At 35.9% G+C, this 22,292-nt stretch overlaps 2 protein-coding genes across 2 annotated transcripts in view; both read right to left on the reverse strand.

Annotated features, from left to right (window-relative positions):
- LOC135156424 (uncharacterized) overlaps positions 1-22,292 on the reverse strand; it is a 49,836-nt gene that overhangs the window by 26,932 nt on the left and 612 nt on the right. The gene's annotated exons all lie outside the window — the stretch shown is intronic.
- LOC129273915 (uncharacterized) lies at positions 6,168-18,827 on the reverse strand. The gene is made up of 2 exons (XM_064108844.1): positions 18,736-18,827; positions 6,168-11,231 (listed from the first exon to the last, which is right to left on the reverse strand). Exon 2 carries the CDS (start codon positions 11,194-11,196, stop codon positions 9,376-9,378), a length of 1,821 nt encoding a protein of 606 aa, XP_063964914.1. The 5' UTR covers positions 11,197-11,231; positions 18,736-18,827; the 3' UTR covers positions 6,168-9,375.

Below are 22,292 nucleotides of genomic sequence, written 5' to 3' on the forward strand. Positions count from 1 at the left end.
CGGATATATATACTCGTGTGTTTACACGTAAAGCAATATGTTTAAGGGCCCTTTCACACGTAAATCTTGAATCATCATTATTTTTTTTTGTTTTGTAATCTTTATTATTTATTCAAAAAAAATTAATACATACATAATCAAGAAAATATAGAACAAAATGATAATTGCAGCAGTGCAATTCACAAATTAAATAACAGTGTAATAAACATAGCAGGCAAATTGTATCAGAACAGAGACATAATCCGAACTCATGCAAAAATAACATTTCAACAACTTATGTATGCAGCTAAAGCAAATAATAAAACAAAGACGTAACAACTACGCAAATTTAAAGAATGAATGTATATGAGCATTCTCCCGTCCCATGAGCCCCCCCCCTATCAGACCCCAAAGCTGAACAAACTAACACACCAACAACAAAATTATAATGATGACTGCAATTCGTCTTTAGAATCATCGGACCATAAAAGCGCTCACTCGAAAACTGTGATTGGAAAATGGAACTGGAATTAAAGGAGAATGAAACTCTTGGAGCAAGTTAGCTTTTGTGAAAGCAGAAAAATCAAAGAATAAGATCAACAAAAAATTGAGTAAAATAGGACTAGCAATAGAAGAGTTATGAGCATTTGAACGTCGAGATCACTAACGATATGGAGATCCTCCTATTGGCAATGTGACCAAGATCTATGATGTCACAGATGAACAACTTTCCCCTTTTGGACACTGAAAATATACCCCAAAACATCTCTTTTTGCTCATTCTAATCATATGACAAACGATTCATCAATGATATAATGTTGTGAAACCTCTGTACTTGTCCTCTCATAAAGAGAACACCTCACCTTGTGATAGACTCTATAAAAGTGAGAATATAAGTGAAATAAGTACTAAGGTAATGAGGGAGTTGTACGTGTGTGACATCACAGATCTTGGTCGCATTGCCAATAGGAGGATCTACATGGCATTAGTGATCTCAATATTCAAATGCTCATAACTTTCTTATTATTACTTCAATCTTCCTCAAACTTTCAACAATATGTTTCTTTGATTTTTCTCTTTGATATGGATTCAGCTGGTTTCAAGGGTTTCATTCTCCTTTAACTTCCGAAGTATAATTTGAATTCGTGACTGTGACTATACACAACAATTAAAGTAAGTCCCCCTTAAATCAAATTGCTGTAACTTTTGAACGGAATTATTTTGAGATATGATATTCCGTAGGTAATTTTTTACACTCATTAGGCAACTCCTGGGGAAAAAAAGATTGATCGGTTGATTCATGCATGAGTAATTAAAGATTGAATTAAAAATGACCATTTTTGAAAGTCACAAGAGTCGTTTTTCAGATTGTGCAAATACAAAGTTGGGCAAATGTTGTCTTTAGGTGAATTTTATGGTGTTATGCTGTTTTACTATCCATCATTTAGCCACTCCACACACAATTTTGATATAATATGTTCATGGTTGAGTGAGCACAATGTATTGCAGGGGCCGCGGAAGCGGGGGGGGGGGGTTGGCTGGGCGGGGAGCTTCAGCCCCCTCCCCCCACTTGTTTCCAAAAGCATGTACAAAAATGTAAAAATGACCATACGATTGTGATTTTTTGCATGGTCAGCCCCCCCCCCCCACTTTGAAAACCCTTCCCCGGCCCCTGTATTGTGACGTATCATCATAGGGGTTTATGGTAGTATCCTCTACAACTTGTTAGATCATGTTAAAATTTGAAAATGTTGGTTGCTCCCCCGATTATAGGCCCCTCCCCCATTTAACAATTCTGGACCCACCACTGATTTGTCCATAAATTAAACTGATCATGAAAAATTGTTAGGAAAATAATACATTTATGCAGTACAAAGAGTATTCATTCCTAAGTTTTCGAATGTGCTCGCTCAACCATGAAAATGTTTAAAGTTCGGAAAGTGTGTGGTGGTAGAAATGATGGATGATAAAAACAATAGCAATTAAAGTCTTATTTGAAACCGAATTTGCCCCCAATATTCACTTTATTACCGTTTAAAATGAGTCTGTGACATTGAAAATACCAATTTTCCCACTTTGATGCGTGCTCACTCATCCATAAATAAACAAATCGTTTTCATTTTTGCACAGAATTCTGCCCATAGGTTGATAAACATTACTGCCAAATGACATTGCTAAAGTCAGCCGTGAAAAAAAGTTCCACCATATTGAATAAGGGGTTACTTATTCTTAAACATGTGCACCCATAATGTTCACAAGTCTATGAGAGACGAAGTCAAAATTTTAACAAATATGAAATGAGGGTTTGTTTCATGGACGGTTTTTGTTACTTCTGCCAATAGTTATTTCATGAAACTTCGTACATGGCTTAAAAGTAACACTATCCAAAAGGCGCGCACATCAAAATAACCATTCGATACGACACAGAGTGGGGCCAAGGCCTTGAACTTTCTTCCCATTTGCATAATTTTCGAATATTGTGTGCTCACTGATGCATTAAACATCGGGATTTTCATAAAAATCAAATCAAATGAACTATGCAAGGAGGTTTGTGACAGATATCCATAGTAACAAATTGCATTTTTTCCAATAACGTAAAAAAAGAGCTAATCGCATTCCACATGTTCATTCAAGCGTGCATATTTAATTAAACGCCTTTGAATCATTGAAGCAAGTTAATTAGTCATGAACATAACGAAAAAGTTGAGAAAAGATCATTTTCAGTTCCCAAAATGAACCAATACTTGCCTATGATATTTGAAAATCGTATTTTTTTTCAATAAATGTTCATTGAACCGTGAAACGATGAATATTGTTGAAGAAACTCTTCCAAAACTAACTGTCATCATATTCTATCATTTTTATTGATATAAATGTGTAAAAATTCCAATTATAGCAAATTTGGACTTGTGTTTATTCAACCGTGAAATTTAGCCAAAAAAGTTGTATCGTCTTTTAGAGAGTACCTTTTACAAGCCTTCTGACTATTTTTTATGATGAGAATGTGGAATTAGTTCCAATTAAATGGAATCAAAGTCATGATATTTGGCTTGTGACTTTTGAAAAGTGAAATGTTTGCCTTCTGACGGTGCTCACTGAAGCATGAAGTGAAATACGTCCATAATGTTTACTCACATGGTAGCTTATAAAATTACCTACACGCTCATGTAAAAATATATGAAAAACTCGCATTGGTTCGGAAATTATTGATGTTTGTTTAAGGGGGGACTTACTTTTTTTGTTGTGTATATATAGCGTTCGTGAATCTAATTCTAATATTTTAGTTTGGTTTTACACGTGCTAAAAATCGTCGTTAGCCTTATTAATCACTGGAGTCATCATTCAAATTACGATTTTTAAACGAGTGAAAGGGCGGTCAGTGCCCCCTCTTTGACTTTCTTATATTTTGTTAGGCCTGTATGTGAGAAAATGGTTTGGAAGCTTTCGGTAAAGACAGTGTACAAGTAATTTCCTATGAAAGTGGCATTATTATGCTGAATGAGCATTAAAGTTATAAAATGGGAGGTTTGTCTTGTCTTACCCTTTTTTGTTTCTCCTCCTCCTTTAAGAGATTAAACTATCAATGAGCAGAGCACCTCTGTAAACCAATGTACACGAAGAAGATAAAAACTCTTGTGCAAGCAAGAACAAGATAATAACAAACAAATATCATGATTTTATATCATGCTTCAAAATTCAGGACGCCGCGGCGTGACGATTTATTTGTATAATATTAAAGCAAAATGAAATTGGATGATGATGACGTTAATTCTAATGAAAGAGGGGATGGAATGGGTTACGAAATAAATTGAAAGTTTGAACATTTCGATTTACTTGGTGATTCTCTAATGGCTAATAGGGATTTTAGAAACGTTTGAATCACCTATCCATTTATTTTTTTATGTATTTATCTACCTGTAATTTTCTAATTATTTCAGATTTTTATTCCATGTTTATTAGAAATAACGATAAATTCAGTCAATGGCTTTCCTGCCACAGTTCGTACACTTACAAACAGAAAAGGGCCATCACGATTATGTCAGGGGACACACTCCCCCATCCCCTCCTCAGCGACGCTGGTACTATTGACTGGATTGAAGTCCGCTGTCGTGTCGGCTCATGATTATTATAATATCCATGTTTCATAATGCTTGTGAATATAGTTAGTACACCCTCTATTTGGTTCATCCCGATAATTTGCCAGAGTGATTTCCAACCACACTATTTTTACTCGTTCTCGAACTGATGATTTTTTTCAGATCAGTGATTGCATTTTTGAAATATATATTTGTAGTTTCGTTTGTTTATTTTCTTTCACAATCGGTAAGGAACATTATTATGGCAACTTAACAATCCCCCTCTCGTTTCATTTCTGTCTCTTAAAGTTCTCCTTCTTTCCCTCTCTTTCTCTTTCAAATGGCTCCCTGCAATCCTGCATTATTATGATTCACAATGAACATGAAAAAAATAGAGAAAATAACATTTCTTGTTCTACAGTTTCCTTCCCTCTTCTGGCCTAACCCCTCTCTCTTTCTCTCCTATCGTCTCTCAAATCACTCGCAGTATTTTTACTCATAAAATCACGAGACCGTACCGCTTCTTTTGTAAAATAATGAATGAATTTATTGAATGAATCAAAAGCTTCTAAGCATGAATAGAATAAACACCCTGGGATGTGTAATCTGATTTTCCCTACATAAATATTATTCACGTCACAGACTATCCTTTTCAGACTTGACTTATTGAATTGAATTGAATTGAATTTATTTTCATACTTCACAAGATAGCAAAATAATAACATAATAAAATTGAGAAATACATTTGACTACATACAAAATACAAAATATAACATGTATAATAGCAGTAAATAAAGTGAAATATGAAGGAACCTGCATAAAAAGTAGAGCTTGTAATGTCTGCAGGTTCCTTAAAGTAATTATGAAATTAGTAATCAAGGAGATCGGACACAAAAAAATAATCAGACTACAAAGGAAAAGCCAAAGATTAGCGGAAAATCGCGGGGTAAAGAATGAGAGGGAAAGTGGACAAATGTGAAATAGAAGGGGGTTGGGGGGTGAGCGAAGAATGAAAAAATTCAAACTAGGCAGTATACCTTTAAAAATGTACAAATGAAATACATTATATACATGTATATTCAGCCACAGCCACTTAGGCACAGTACAGAATGAAGAAGCTTGGATTTTTATCCTAGTTCATCTACAAACAGGGCCCCATCTTACAACGAGTTTTGGTCTGATCCGACCTACTACCATAACTACAACCATGACAACTATGAAAAGTCAGCAACATCAACACCTAAAACTCGTGTCTCTTTAAAATATTTCTTTAATATATCTGATATATCGTTGCATTGACAATCAAGTTCGCTCCTATTTGTTTACAAACTCAAGGGATATTTTTCCTGTATATAAATAATGGCATTAATGGACTTCAATAGGTGATCAATCACAACTCTTTCTAAGTCGAGACTCAGGATATCAATAACCATTCTTGGCTAAGTTAACATTTACCTCAATTACCACCTTTTGTCTAATTTCGCGGTAGGCTATTTCCATAATCGTTTAATATCCACTTGGTCCACACCATTTTGGGAATATGATTAAATCAAATAATTATGAGTCAAATATATATTTGGCAAACTACAATGATAGATTGAATAAAAGCTGCAACCTATCTGGACTTTTGCTAAATGACATTTAAGACCAAGTGACGATTGAACCCAACACACACTAGACCAAAATTAAGGTAAGCCAAGTGGGTTACATCTAAACATTTAATTAGGACCGTCAACTACCCTTCCTCCCTTCGCTTAACTTTCCTTCATTCATCCCGTCCCCTCCTCTTTCTGTCCCTTCCTCTATCCCTCTGATGATTCTTCTCTTTTTCTGTCTTTCTTCTAAAGTTCATCTCTCGGCGTCTCTTGTCCTTTCCCTTCCTTTCTGTCTCTTTGACTCCATATTTTCATCAATTTGTCATCTTTCACTCTCTGTCTCCCCTTTCCATTTCGCCTTTGTCTCGTTTCGTGTGTCTTTGTTACCATGTCGTCCCCCTCCTCTCTCTCTCTCTCTCTCTCTCTCTGTCGATCTCTGCTTGCCTCTCTTCCTATTGATTTTTATTGGTCACGTGTTTACTCCTGAACAAACAAAAAAATAGTCTACCAGGATTCTATGATGAGGGATGAAATTTTATTTAAACAGAAACTTTTGCATGACAATGATAAACGCCAAAATGCAGATAATATGCAAATGAATTGTTAACTCCCGGTTAAATAGTAGATAGGATACATTAAACAGCAAAAAGATGGTCGGATTATGCGTGTGAAAGAAAAAAAAAAAGATTTCCAAACTATCGCTAACACCTTAACTTTATTTTGAACATTTTGTTTCCAAATCAAGTTCATTCAGGTTCTCAAAAAGAACATGTAATCAAATCAGCTTTGAATAATCCAAGCATTAATGCAAAGGATTTCAGTTGGCATAAAAAATGAATCAACCGTAACCGATGATAACAAACAAAGCTTAAAGAACGCCTTTGCGGTAATGCTCATCAAATTCCTGCAACTCATTTCTCAATTGTTCATACAATCATAATTTAACACAAATGATTTATTAGGTAAGTAACATGAGTAAGTAAAACAGTATTATGTTCACATGTAAAAACGAACGTATTTAGAACAGTTTATATCAACTTTGGAACTAAACAATAATGAAAGCAAATGAATTGAAACATAACAAAACATACTAGCAATCAGTTCTTCCGTTACACTGGAAAAAAAAAACACCGACAAATATGGTACATGTAGCTTAAACCAAAGCATTTTCCCTATAAAGAATCAATTACATAATAAAAATGAATTCATGGTCTCAATCATGACAATGAGCAATTTGCCAAAATGAATCTTAATAGCTCCCTCTCTCGGTAAAACCTGGTGAATTCTCAGTTATGGTGTCACGCGCGTAAAACATTCCCCATAGACTTGTGTGGTAAAATGGCACTTTTGAAAAAATTCATGAAAAATAAATGTGAAATTAGAGGGTAGAATGTTTACTACCATTGGATAGAATATATATCTGACATTCCAAATCTGACCAGGAAAGGGTACCGTAGCCAGCTCATTTTAAAAATAAATCGCCATTTATGAAGATAACTATGAATGGATCAAATTCATCAACTGAAACAGTAAAATAGCCCTAATTAATCCGCCAGTCGAAAAATAGTTCCAAGTCACTTATTTATCTTCCCAATTTGGGCAAAGGAAGTTCAGTAGTTACCATTTCTAGAATCAGTGTTAGATTTTGAATCATGTTCATACATTTTTGTCAATCAGCAATATCACATTGACAAAAATTCGAATCGGTTGGGTCGAACGAATATCTTTAGCCCCCCTGATGTAATTAGGCTCGTGGCACCTTATATTTCAGTGATCAGCTCCAGTCAAGGATTATAACATGTCATGCTAGACATCACTCAATGGACCGTTTCCTTGTTAATATGCAGCATTATACTTTGTTCTGTCAAAATAGTTCCATATGATATTTGAAACTAAAACGTATAAAGAAAATGAGGCAATGCACATTTAGATACAGAAAGCGCGACCGTTATTCTCAATCAAATCAGAACGAATGAACGCAATGTATGACATGAAATAATTTGTGTGTTCTCGTAAGGCCGTCAAGTGGGCACAGGTTTAGTCTATATTGTATAGGCTATACACATTTACATAATATCCAAACTCGAAGTTCCACAAATAAATGCGTTTCATTGATGGTAATAAGAGTTTTGTTGTTGTTGTTGTTGTTCATATAAGAGTCCGGAAAAGAGTAAACTGCAATTCAGAGTAAAAAGCCGTCAATTTTTTGAATAGTTTTTCTTCTTCTTCCATAAGAGCAAAACACTTCATGTACATGGAACTATAGGAATAACTATTAATGGAAATTCATCTCAAGTAACGAAAACTGATTGATTTTGTCATCACAGCTATAATACATGTGGTAGAGTATACATGATACAATGATAATGTTTAATAATAATATCAGCTGGATTTATATACATGTGGCACTTTTTGCCTGAGGATACAGAGCCGTTTACCCCGGCCTTCGTGGTCTTAGCTCAAGCTATACCATCTCTGGTGCTCAGTGTATTCAAGGAATTAATACTGCCAGGTACCCATTTACCTGGATCGAGTGCAGCACAGTGTGGGCATAATTATTGCTAAAGGAATACACGCCATGAATAGGATTCGAACCAACAACCCCCTGTTTAAAAGGCAAGAGTCAGAACCACTAGACCATGACGCGCCCATTAACTTAGCTTTTTATACCATTACGTAGGCCTATACAAGATAGTGCGCATTTAGATATATCGAAAGTGACCATTTGCACCGATAAAACGATTATGATTTATGACAATATATGCGCGTTCTTTCCGTTAAAAGTACCCAATTTCAGTCTATACACTATACATGCAAATATATATTATTTGTAAGGAGTTTGATTTCAAGGACAGTGATAAGAGACGTATTATTTTGTGACGTATATTAATCGCAACGTATAAAAGCAACATTTGATTGTAATGCTATGTATACGCTCGTAACCATAGATTCAGTCTGTATACAGTGCACATGTGATTTCAAATAATTTGATTGCCATGACCGTTTAAATCTTAACTAGTTCAGTCTTTAGGCTTATATGTGTACAGTGTACATAATGTGATTTATAAATTCTAAAAACTGAATTTTAGTGTTATTGATGAGAAATATATAATGTTGATATTTATAAAAGTAAATTTGAAGTGCTAAAATATGTTCCAGAGTAAAGGTAATCCGTCTAGAATAGTTCCCCTATTTACATCCCGGCATAAGAGTAAAACATCTCGTGTAATTACATTTTCAGTGATGAATAAGAACAAAACACTATACACACTCATGTAAAGTAACAAGAATTTATTCATAAAATGGTCATGATTATATACACATCTCATACAATACACATGATATAAGGATAATGTTTTAACCTGGCTTCATTTATACTGTAATACTATGTAGGGCTTACAAGATATTTCATTGAAACAAGAAGGGGAAAAATAGGGTACAAAATTAAAAAGCTCCTCTCAATATAACAATGTTCACTCAAACAACTGAAAGAAAGTAATCTAGTGTAAAGTATCTTTCTATAAAACATGTACAATGTAAGGGGAAAACACGATAGGTTTCCAAAATCAATAAGTTATGAAGCATATCCACCAAAAACATGAAATAAAATAAATCGTCCGTTTTTCTAGTACTTTTTTGAAAAATTAAAAACATGCAATGGTGGGATGTAACAAAATTCCCAATATCATTTGTTTGTTCAGTATAATGATTCATCTGTCATGGATCTAGAGGATGAATCGCTTTTTGAATATGAGAATATTATCTCCATCACATGCAATCATATTCCCTGATGACGTTATCATCACTCGAGTTCCGGCAAGGTGATTGAATCTATTATTTCTATCCAGTCTAGTTGATACAGGGAATGATGCTACTCTTCTCTTCTTCATATCACCCTCACTCATCACCTGATCAATCACACACATCTTGTACTCACCATCTGACGTCACGACGTAGAGGTCGTCTGTCATACGATCAACACACACATTCAGGATGACATCACTGTTGGTGATTTCCCTATGATCACCCTCTCTGTCAATGATGAGCGCTCTGCGATCTCTTATATAGGGAACAGCGATGATGTGACCAGATGACAGCACATCGCGCATTACTATCTCTTCTTTACACGTGATGGTATTGATAAACTCATCATTAACTTGGTTGATGACGTATATCATAGACTGACCCGATTCAGCAGCGATGATCATCCGATCCTGATCGATTGCAACGCGCACCCTTGTACCATTACGCGTCTTGTTTCTTGGTATTGTGACGTCATTGATGTGATTCCACTGCCTGTCGTATACACTGATGCACCCAGGTAGACTGTCTCCTGTACAACCTTTGATGTTTCTACCACATACTATCTTGTCATCATTAAGTACTGTACATGAGACTATCAATGATGTATCACTACCGTTGATCACTCTCTGTGTGGTTTTACTGTTCAAATCTAACATATATGTATGTGTTCCATCCATCTTCCTATCTGTGATCATCACCTTATCTTCATCTATACATCCAACAATGTACGGGTATTTGATTTTATCTCTGACATTGATTGTATCAATGAGCTTCCACTCTCCATCATACCCATCAATTATTCCATCATACTTCTCTCTCCCAACGCCCTTCATAAACTTCACACCTGATACAACACGATTTATTTCTTTCACCTCACCCCCATTCAGTTGCTTCTTTAGTTCTTCACTCACTGATGCATTCACACGATGTCCATCTACGATAACATTTTTATCGTCTTCAAGAGTTCTGTCCAGTGTCTCTATTGCTTCCTCTGCTGATTTGGTGTCGTCTTGCCATGATTTTTCAAGTTCTCCAATCTTTCTCTCGATCTCTTGAGCGATGTTCTGAATGTCATTTTGAAGAATGCACTGTTTATCAATTATCGGTTTTCGTCTTTTCTCTGCGTTTAAACGATTTTCATTGTGTCGCTGCTCTCTCTTCTCGTTGTTCTTTTCAATTTTATCCTGGAGCTTTCGAATCTCCTTCTGAAGTTGTTCATTTTCCCCATCAATGTCATTGTCGATTTTATCAGCATCTTCCCTTTCCATGGCTGTGTCTCTTTCGATCGCGATTTCGATTTCGGAATCAACATCATTCTGAATATTTTGCAGATGTTCGTCTTTGGCTTGTTTGGTCTTATGAATCTCATTCTCATAGACGCGACATAACTCTGATTTATCAATCGCCCTATTCTGTAGGATGCTGAGATCTTCTCTATTTTTCTTCAGTGCGATCATGATATCCTCTTGAACACACTGTTGTCGGCGATGATCTGTTAATGCACATGAATAACATAATGGTACGTTATGTGTTCTGCAGTACAAGTCCATGATTTTCTCGTGTTCCTCGCAGAAGAGATAAGGCACACCTCTTCGTGCTATTCCGATGCATTCCTTTTTCAAGGCGCAGTCATGACAGAGCTTCTTCTTCTCTTTCACGTAGAACGTAACATCAGTAATCGATTCGCAGTCGGCTTCTTCACAAACAGCGCCATCTTCATCTGAGCTGAGTTTAGACGCCATCGTGAAAAGAATTTAAAGGGATTCAAGGTTGGGGGCTGTAAAGAAAGGGCATAAAAAGTAGGATTGAGGGCGAGAAGCATTTGGAAAAATATAATATACATTTATTAGATAATATTGTTTTATTCACTGTTATGGGGAAAACAGCAAACAAGAGAGAGAGAGAGAGAGAGCTACCGAGAGAACGTGTAGAGTCACTGTACACCCAAAACTGAATCGATATACTTGAAAACATGTTTTTTTTTAAATGAATGCCATGAGCAAATAAATAAACGAAAGACACTGCTGCACTTCATGAATATAATAATAATGAAATGAAACTAGATTACAACATGCATGGTACGTTGTTTATCAGTAAATAAATGTATGAAATATTTCTGACAATTTTTCTTTAGCAGAAGCCTCACCATCATGCCCGCGCATGCATGCATGCATGCAAGCATGCAATTCTTTTTCTCGCACTAAAGCCAAATTCTAAAATTTGTTTATTTAAAGATAAATTCCAGTTTTGGTAACGATCTAAAAATGTTTTTTTACAGAATCTAATATAATGACCACCTAAGTGTCTGTTTATATGAATAAAAAAAATATGTGCCAAAGGATTCTGGAAGAAATTGTGTAATTGCTGAGAAATAAGCAAAATAAGCGCGGATTCGGTCACTTCCGTCGGGTCTTTATTTTAGCAATAATAATACACTGTCCCACGTGTGCCTATCTGTGTTGGTGATCTTCTGTGTGAACATTTTTCAGCGTAGATTTCAAGATTTCACTAAGTTCAGTTTATGTAACTGTACCAGATCTACATCCTCGATGATATACTGACAATTAAGCCTTGTTTTACAGACTTTCTCATGAAATCAGTGTTTACTGCAAATACTGGAATTTCTCTTTAACATATAAATTGTTAACAGGAAAAAAATGTTTAATGGTGTAATCCTGAAAGTTGTGTTTAAATAGAGTAGATAATCTAAATTTAAAAAGGGAATGATAAATTACTCATGTTGGTCTTATGATGGCAGTATTATCGATTGAGTTGTGTAATGAAAACCTATGTATTCAATTACTTTAAATAGAAAGGGCTACAATGTATTCAGCTCTTGCATGTTTTTTGTTTAGGTCCCAGGTTCTAGTAACAGGTGGAATAAACACTTAGGCCCGAATTCTGAAGTCGGGTTTAACTTAGACCATGGTCTAACTCTGTACTAAAATTATTGGAAGTTAAATTGGAAGTTAACTCTTTGCCCGCCACGGACGACTCGCGGCACATACAGCGGACTGCCAACGACGACTCAAGTCACAGTTCGCACAAAATGCGTACGGAACGCATTTAATTGTAATTGTGTGCACACACATACAATAGCGACGCGTGTATTGCATTGTTTACGAATCTAGCTTTCGTGTTATAGCTTTCGCCGACATTGTTTACATAGAGATTTTTCGCGTAAAATAGAGTTTTTTGAACTGCTTTATGATATATTTCGATGAGCTTTCAATAGCTTGCACTGCTTTCCTTGTAATAAAAGAATGATACAAATTGCCACCTCCCTATAACAATAAGGGGATCAAAGTATCAATAGACGGGAAGTCTCCCAGGATGGGAAGTCTATTGAGAAGTAGCCAGGGTCAATTTCAATAGAAGAGTTTAGTTCATTGTCAGTTTACTCTTTTTGAATGCCCCATTTCAATCCTAAACTGCTTAGCTCATAATGACCATAAAGACATGGATTTGGTATGCAATGAAAGCTAAAGAACATATCTTTTTAATGGACTAACTTAAAAATTTAACCTTCATTAGAAAGTATTAAATATAAGAGGTATAAAATACCCTCCTAAACGAAAAATTGGAACAGAATGTAAAGTTAAAATTCTCGAAATCTATGATTTTATACATAACAAAAATGATACCATTGGCAAGAGTATTCATTTCTCTAAAACTTTGCTACATAATTTTTTTCAATACGACAAACCAGTAAAAAGTTATTGCGAGTTGAATAAGACAGTGCACGCAAACCCCCTCTGAATGTGGCACCCCAAAATTAATGTGGCGCAGAGGGGATAGTGTACGTGGCGGGCAAAGAGTTAAATTTTGTATAAGTTGTATGTTTCTTATGTTTACTGTGCTCTTTCCTGATTCATCAATCAATGGTGAAGACAATCATCTTTTTATACTTCCTAGACAATATGAGTGATATGTGAGCCAAATGAGCTAAAATATGATATCTTTCCTAATAGTAATTTCTGTCACAATTGGCTTTCCATACTTAAACCACAACTTTACACCTGAGTTTAAGTTAAACCCGGCTTCAGAATATGGGCCTTAGCATTCCAAGACCCGCCCGATGTCTATTGATTGTACAGTGCCCCTAATTGTTGTGCACATAGAGTAGAATAACTTTCATTATGTTACTCTTTGAGAGAGGTTGTGTTCTGAGGAGCAAGCAAGAAATGACACACAGTTTTAATCAATTGTTGAGTTTTTCCTACCCACAATGATGTGAGTCTATCTTATATTTTATCAGTATATTTCATCTTAAAAATTGAGAATTATTCGATTCTTCAATCTAAAAGGTTATTTTGACTAAATTTTGATCCAGATTTTGTTGTAATAATTCTATCAATCAGCTTGTTTTCTGTAACTTTAATAGGCATAATACGTTGTGAGCTTTTTTTAATCACTTTCCGGCTTTAAATAATTATCACGTGGAGCATTGTGGCCCAGTGGATTAGTCTCCGGACTCTGAAACAGAGGGTCGTGGGTTCGAATCCCAGCCATGGCGTAATTTCCTTCAGCAAGAAATTTATCCACATTGTGCTGCACTCAACCCAGGTGAGGTGAATGGGTACCTGGCAGGAATTTATTCCTTGAAATGCGTGTGCGCTGTAATCTTAGTAATTACGGCAGCCAAGCTACAGCCGGGGTAATAATATTCAAGTCTTTTGGAAGCGCATAGGGACATTATTCATAACTGTGACATGCGCTATACAAGAACTGTTTTTATTATTATTATTATTATTATCACAAATATATTGCAGTGATGGAATGGTTGTATTTCAATATTTTCCAGGAATGAAATTATGTCAATTTTTCAAGGATTGATACATTTATGCTAACGAATTAATACTATCTAGATATTCTGTTGATGCTTATTAAATGATATGAAAGACATATATTGATCAAATGATTTATAAATCATTGAAATTTACAAATTAGGATTTGTCATTATAGACAATGGAAATTTATTCAATTTTCAAGGGTCCTTCGGTCGGGGAGCTGTTACCAGGGACATCCATTTTATTTTGGGGCTACACCAATAGATGTCTTCAGTTTTCGTCAGCCCTGAGCCAAGATCATAATGTCCTGAGTATTCAACCCTGAGTTCTGCTCAAGTTCTTCTTGACGTCATGCGACAGGTCCAAAGCGCCTAGACTTTGGTGACGCCATTCTTCGACAGACTTCGTGGATCTCCGATAACCCCCGACACACGTCATTCTACGTCATCAGTCTTCAAGGTCATCGGAGACCCGCTACTTCAGTCGACCTGTCACCATTTTTTCATCGACATCATATGGACTGCATCCATGATTAATCAGGGAGGTCATTTAACTTAATGAACCCTTAATATTGTCCGGACAAATTCTTATTTCTCCCATCCATTACCAATTTTTTTTTATTAAAAAACTGAAATTCTAATTTGATAAAATCAAACTTAACTTTGTTTTTCTTTTGGAAGTCAATATCATTTATATTTATAATATATGTATAGTATTTATAGTATACAGGTAAAGCAGAGGCATGCAGTCGAGATTGTTGAGGAAGGGGAATCGGACGAGCATCTGGTCGAAGAGGAATGGGACAGAGGCCAGATGAGAGAGGAATATAACAGGATATGGTGTAAAATATTACACTTGTGTAGGTTATTTAGAAAAAAAATGTTACACTTTTGTAAGTACTAATAAACTCCCGCCTTTATTAGACCTTTCATGAGCGTAAATGACATGAAAGGTGACCATGGCATGTGTTTTATTTTTGTATAAATGTACATTCCATTTTCCATAAGCGTTAGTTTGATACCAAACATGATATGTTAATTTCGTACACTAGTACTGTGTTTACACTTTATCGGCATTTGGTTCTGAACCAAATGCCGATGCAGAATCGGCATTTGGATTGCGTTTACACGTTGTTACAGCTCGCAGTTCTGAACCGCGAGCCGATTCAAGTTGCTCGCGTTTACACACTATGAAAAAGCCGATGCTGAATCGGCTCACGGTTCAGAACCGCGAGCCGATTCAAATGCCGATTAAGTGTAAACACGGTATAGATAAGAGATAAATTATAATTAAGAGGCTGACCTATGTGAAAAGGACCTATGTGAAAAGGATGGTGAAAAGGACGGTCAGAAAACGAAGTTGTCCCTGTCAGATTCAAGATTCGAGGAGTTTATTTCATTTCCATAACAAATATAAATCAAATACAGATACAAATCAAAGTATGAGTACAAGATTAATTTTACCTCAGCATAATTATATAATAAAAGCTTGTATAAAATAGTATTAAGCGTGTATGGAAATGAGGGGATCCACTAAAAAGCATTGCTTGTAGAGCGTGGATCCCCTAAAGCGAGTTGAAGAAATAATTTGTTTTAAGCAATTGAGAAAAGGCTAAGTAATAACAGTTAATGAAATATGGAAATTCATTCGATTGTACAAATGTACAAATATACAATATTATAAAATGGGAAAGTAAAATGTGATAAATATAATAGGAAAAATATTTTAAAGAAAAAATGAAATGATAGTAAAAATGGAAATATGGTGACAGAAGTACGTTACGACATGCACTATCAAAGACACGCACACACGAAACAAAGAAGAAAACAAAATAATACATATATTAGAGGATGGAGGAGAGAGTGAAGAAATAGGCTGACCGATAAAGAGGGAGAAGAGAGAGTGGGAGGGAGGCAGACAGACAGAGATAGATGAACAGACAGACACACATAGGGAAAGAAAGAGATTCTAAATATACTGTACATGTCCTCAACATAACTATCAGCCAAAAATACATTTAATGCTCAATTTGAAACTATTCCAAACATGGGATTGTCCGCACTTTATGTTGCTTTGCTTACATTTGTGGCCTAACTTGAACTTTCATGACCTTAAATGACCTTTAATTGGTCTGATCGCAATCTAAATGCCTGCGATTCTTACATGTGGATTTGATTTTGCATTTGCTATGATTTGATATCACACATGATATGTTTATTTCCATTCAATAAAATAGTAACAATTAAAAGGAATGTAAGAAAATTTGTGCGGTTTTTGACGTCACATAAATAAAATTCCCTAAGATGCTAAGGTCGCATCCATCGGATTCTTAATATGCACACCCTCAACTTAACTTTAAGCAAAAATGCACATAATACCTTACTTGTTTGTATTCAAAATATGATATTTTCCCCCTTATATGTATTATTTATAATGCTTGTATGACCTTAAATGACCTTTAATTTGCATTTGCGTAATCAAAATGCCCAGCGATTCATATATTTGCATTTGATTTTTCATTAGCTTTAATTTGATAACAAACATGACATGTTTATTTCGTAAATATGAAAGTCATATTTCAGAAGTGTGTGAAAACGTTGGCGTGGCCTACGACGTCAATTTAAAACAAAAGCCCAAGGGTGCCCAAGTGGCACCCGTCGGATTCTTATACTACAACTTTCATTTTAAAAAAAATGCATATATACCCAACTTGACGTTCATGTTGTGGCTTGACTTGTACGCATTTTGACCGCGCGAAGATTTAATTGAGTAGTGACGAGATTTTTGGTATAGTCTGGAAAGTCTCAAAGCGCTCAATCAGCTGATTTTCCAATGGAGAAAGATAACGTTCATAAGAGGTCCATTAAGTCTCATCATCTATTGCTAATAGTTGCTTTCATTTGAAATAAATATAATCAAATCAGTTTTGACTAAAAGAAGAAGGAAGAAAGAAAATTAAGGAAAAACGTATAAAAAGGGAATAGCATAAAGGGAAAGAAGGTAGTATATAGAAATAAGTAAAATAGGAATATATTTGGTAATAAAGACGTTAGAAAAGAGGAAAAGGGAAAAATAAATTGTGTACATGAGGGAAATATTAAAATAATTTTCTTTATTATTAGCATTCTATACAGTATTTTATATTTGCACATCTTTTTGACAATAATAAGATTTAATAAATAAATAAATACATTTAGTATCCCTATAATTAGACCCAAAAATAGCCAATCTGGAATAAAATTATTGGAAATGTGTTTTCTACTGATTTGAGTATGTATGGGTGTCAACATTTGCAAAAAAAAAAAAAAAGAGTTAGGAGGAATTATTGGGGAAAGTGTTTTTTTTCTAGGTCAAAGGTCATCAACCCCGAACATCAACCCCCTGGACATTTGCCAAAAATGAATAGTGTTCTGTTTTTAAGTCGGAACATTAAGAATTTTCAGCTCGTGTTTCGCGTGCGCGTTATTTAATAGTAGGACACGAATCCTCCTGAATTTATGCCGAAATATTTTAAAATGTTAATATTATTATGTCAGTGTAAACTGTGTAATCATAAATAAGTGACGAAAGCATGGGAGAGGACACATCTCCTTGATATTATTAAGGAATAAAATGAAATAAAGACAATAGGGACAAAAAAACGATGAAAGAAAGAAAATAAAGAAAAATAGAGGAAAGGGGTGGAAAAAGCACTGCACAGTGTTACAGACTGAGGTTATGGCAGGGGCCGTGGAACGAGGGTGGGGGGGGGGGTTTGCTGGGGGGCTTCAGCCCCCCACGTTTTTTCAAAACCGTGTACAAAAATGCAAAAATGACCATATGATTGTATTTTTTAGCATGGTCAGCCCCCCCCCCCCACTTTGAAAACCGTTCGGCGGTCCCTGTATGGGGCAGTGAAAATGACACCAACCTGCTTAAGTCTTTGCGTTACGCACTCGCGATGCGTGTTCCTCACGCACATATCATGTACAATAATCATCACTCCTCTGTATTATCTGCTAATAATACTAGTGCTAACACTACACTACTTCCAACTACTACTACTACTAGTACTACTGTACTACTACTACTACTACTACTACTACTACTACTACTACTATTACTACTACTACTACTACTACTACTACTACTACTACTACTACTACTACCACTACAGCTACTACTATTACTAGGAGTAGTGGCAGCAGCAGCGGCAGCAGCAGTAGTAGTAGTAGTAGTAGTAGTAGTAGAAGTAATAGTAGTAGTTATAGTAGTAGTAGTTAAAGTAGTACTACTGCTAGGCCTTACTATTACGTCTACTACTGCTACTACTATACTTCTTCTACTCTCTACTACTGCTTTGTTAAAAATACCTATAATATGGCTTGCCAGGAATAGTTGGAACATGGAGCTATGATTAAACACAGATAGCTCCATGGTTGGAAGTAAGAAAGTATAAATGCTCATTGAATCGTGAATGTAGATCAAGATATAAGTTTTGGAATTACTTACTAATATCTAAAATGATACACCTCCGGTTTTAGTACCGAGGAACAACCCAATCAATGTTGTGCACTTGATCTCAAATTGGACTCGCATAGAGCGGTGTATTGTTGGAGAGCGCCAGAGCGGACTACATTGCGCACATCCTGACAACATAGAGTCGTATACATGTAGCTTCATGCGATACTAACACTATAGACAGTTGTATCAAAAGCTCACTTCACCTTGAGTGAATATCTTTGGCTTGTCATGTAAAAGTATCCACTTTCAGAAGCGTTTAGCTGTAAATTGAAAGCCAGGCAAAGTATTTAACGATATAAAGTGAAATAAATCAATGTTGTCAGAACCCAAAGCTAAAAGCGCCTGAATCTAAGACTAGACCATTGGGAATTCCCAGTGACCCCCAGGCGGGGATTCCCCATTTCTGCGCACGCTCTCGGGCGCTTATGTTGATCGAGGTCAACACAAAATGAAAGATATTCCAATATTGATCGATTTGTCCTAATTCTTAATTTCTTAAGGCGGCAGTTTGTACATTGCAAGAACCATGCGTTAGAGAAATGAAAGATTTCATACCGTTTCATCGTGTTCATCAACCTGATTTTCATACAATTTTGTGTCGGGTCGACAAACAACATTAAAACCCGTAAATTCTAACGATGCTCGTGAAACGACTAAATTATTAGTAATTTTTTACCCCCCCCCTCCCATAAAATGAAGAAAAACGCCTCAGGAATGAGGGAATGGTGTTCATAGTGTTTTTAATGTAATATGTAGGCCCTAATTTGGATGAATTTGCGTTCTTGTGATACCGATTTAAACAATTGCCGGCTAAAACCTTTAAAAAAATGCAATAAAAAAAAAAGATCCCAAAAGGAAACAAAAATAAAAAGAAAAAGAAGAAGAAAAAAAAAAACATCCTAAATGTTCTTTACACAAGTCATGACGGTACATTATGTTTCATGATCATTTATTCTAAGACATTGGCACGTCAATATTATTTTGTGTAACTAATCACATAGAGCATATCAAAGTAAGACGATAATAATAATTACAAATAGCATCATTAAGAAAGAAATATCTTGGATAAAACCCTTTAATCAATTGATGAAAGTTAATATGCTGGGGACAGACATCAGCTCAACGGTTATCATATCATGCTTAGGCTGAAAAAATATCGAGGCAAGACTTGGAACATCGAAAATATCAATTCCTTTCTTTACAACACAAAATAATAATCTGCACGCAGGAAAAGCGCTTTAGGCAAATGACTTAAGAGGTGATCATGTACTGTTTGATGGTTAAACAAATATATAAAAAAATATCACAACAGCAATGCGCAGTTTCAAACATGAAACTTGCTGATTGAATTTTAAAACATCGTTTAAGTTTTTTGACAATAACCGATCAGGTGCCCGTTTCATAAAGGACTTGCAACTGTTGTAAATTTGCCATAATGCAACTACCATGGTAACAGAGCTCAGCAGCCAATCAGAATACCATGGTAGTTAACATAATGGCAAAGTTAGAATAGTTGCAAGTCCTTTATGAAATGGGGTCCAGTTTATACTAGAAAACAAAACTCTTGTAATGTTTATTCGCATTGATGGAATCCTGGATCCGTGCCATCACTCATATTCTCGTGGACTCCAGGATAACAGTGACAGCTATTAATATGGGTGCAGTTGCGCATATTATGATGACGGGGGGGGGGGGGGGGGGGGGTAGCTTGGGGCGCTACCCCCCCAAAAAAAATCAAGACCAAGACCAATTAAAGGTAGAAACACAAAGAAAAAAGAAGGAGAGAAGTATAAAATATATTATTTCTGAGAATTTTCTCAAAATCTATCACAAAATTTGATTTTTGTAATAAAAAATACGATTTTTTTTTTTGCTCCATCGCTTCGCTCGCAATGTTTAAGAATTTTGCCCGATGTGCCATATCCGGCCCCTGAAAATTTTTTGCTCATCACGCCTCTGCCCGGGTGACACCCAGTTGATCACCATGGTAACAAGAGGTGACCTATTTATTGTTTTTTACTGTAAAAGGGTTACTAAACAAGGGTCCCCCTTATTCTAATACTAGAAATTGGATTCCACGCATGTTACCTGTATACGGCTATACAACAAAAACTAAAAGCAAATAAGTATATAAATTTCAACCTGGGCCAAGTGCAGCACGGTGTGGATAAATTTCTTGCTGAAGGAAATTACGCCATGGCTGGGATTCGAACCCACGACCCTCTGTTTCAAAGTCAGAAGACTTTAATATCCACTGGGCCATAACGCTCCACAACGCTCTGTTGCTTGCCCTCGCAAATCACGATATTTCTGGTTATTGTCATAAATGGGCGAGACACAAAATTGCTTTTGCCTTTTTTTTTGCTTGTCAAATTCACTTCACCCCACCCCAAAAATCGTCCCCAGGGCCCTGGTTTCACACACTCGCATTTTACTTCATTCGAATACCTAGATGCAATGCCGAATTTTAATGACGCTAAAATCATCTTCCGTTCACACGGCTCAGGAGGATTCGGGAATTTTGGTGGCTTTACGATTCACACCGATAAGAAGAGGTGTGGCTTCTTTTTGGCACCCCGTCAATCAACTCGTGCATCGTTAAAATTTGCGAACAGAGCAGAAAATAATGGGGTTTTTTGCGGAAGTCTTTGAAAGGTCACCAAAAGCTCCGCCCGTAGAATTACGATTTAGAGGTCAAGGCGTTCACACGGCTGTTTCGCTCCGTCATTCTGGAATATCGTCACTGAATGACGCAAAATGCGAGCGTGTGAATCCCCTCCAAGAATCATAAGCAATGGATCTCGCTAAAATGTTGGCACATACATTATCAAGTTGCAAAGCGTTTCAGGCTTCAACGTTCTATCACTTGTTTGTATCCTGACGCGAAGGGGGGGGGGGGGGGGGGGTAACAGGCTTAGGGGAATGCACCTACACTGCTAAAAATATTGGGCAAAAATTTGCCCAAGCATTGGTCTAATAGTCAACCCAACCAACTGTTGGGTAATAAAGGTTTCAGTTGCTTCTTGCTCAACAGTTGGGCAAGTTAATGTGTCAATTGTAGGGTATAATTATTTGCTCATTCGTTGGGTGGGTTGAAAATGCATTAATTGTTGAGCATTATGTTTTGCCTATCAAATGGGGAAAACTTGCCCAACATTGTCCCAACACGCTTCAGCGTTGCAAGTGAATGCATGGAATAATATAAAACATCACACATGTCTTTCTTAGGAATACTTTGAAGTCTTTATTAAACCTCAGTATGTAAACAAATAGCTTGCAACACTTCTCATGAAAAGGAATACTTTGACAATGATTTTCATAAAATAGTAAATACAACATAATAAAAATATGCTGTTTGGCATTGGTCTCATGCATGATCATTATATAGCAAAATCAAACTCACTATATAAATTTGTGATTTTTGTTTCTTAAAAAAAAATGCTTCTTTGCCAAAATGAATGTGACTAAATTACAAACTGTATCTCTCATCAGGAATCATGATTCAAATTTTGTGAAAAAAAAGATAGAGGAATGTACATGTATGC

This window comes from Lytechinus pictus, chromosome 13, assembly GCF_037042905.1.
Source record: "Lytechinus pictus isolate F3 Inbred chromosome 13, Lp3.0, whole genome shotgun sequence".
Lineage (NCBI taxonomy): Eukaryota > Metazoa > Echinodermata > Echinoidea > Temnopleuroida > Toxopneustidae > Lytechinus > Lytechinus pictus.

Bases quoted from the DNA above. Each gene is read 5' to 3' on its own strand.
- LOC129273915 (XM_064108844.1), bottom strand. From the start codon at position 11,196: ATGGCGTCTAAACTCAGCTCAGATGAAGATGGCGCTGTTTGTGAAGAA.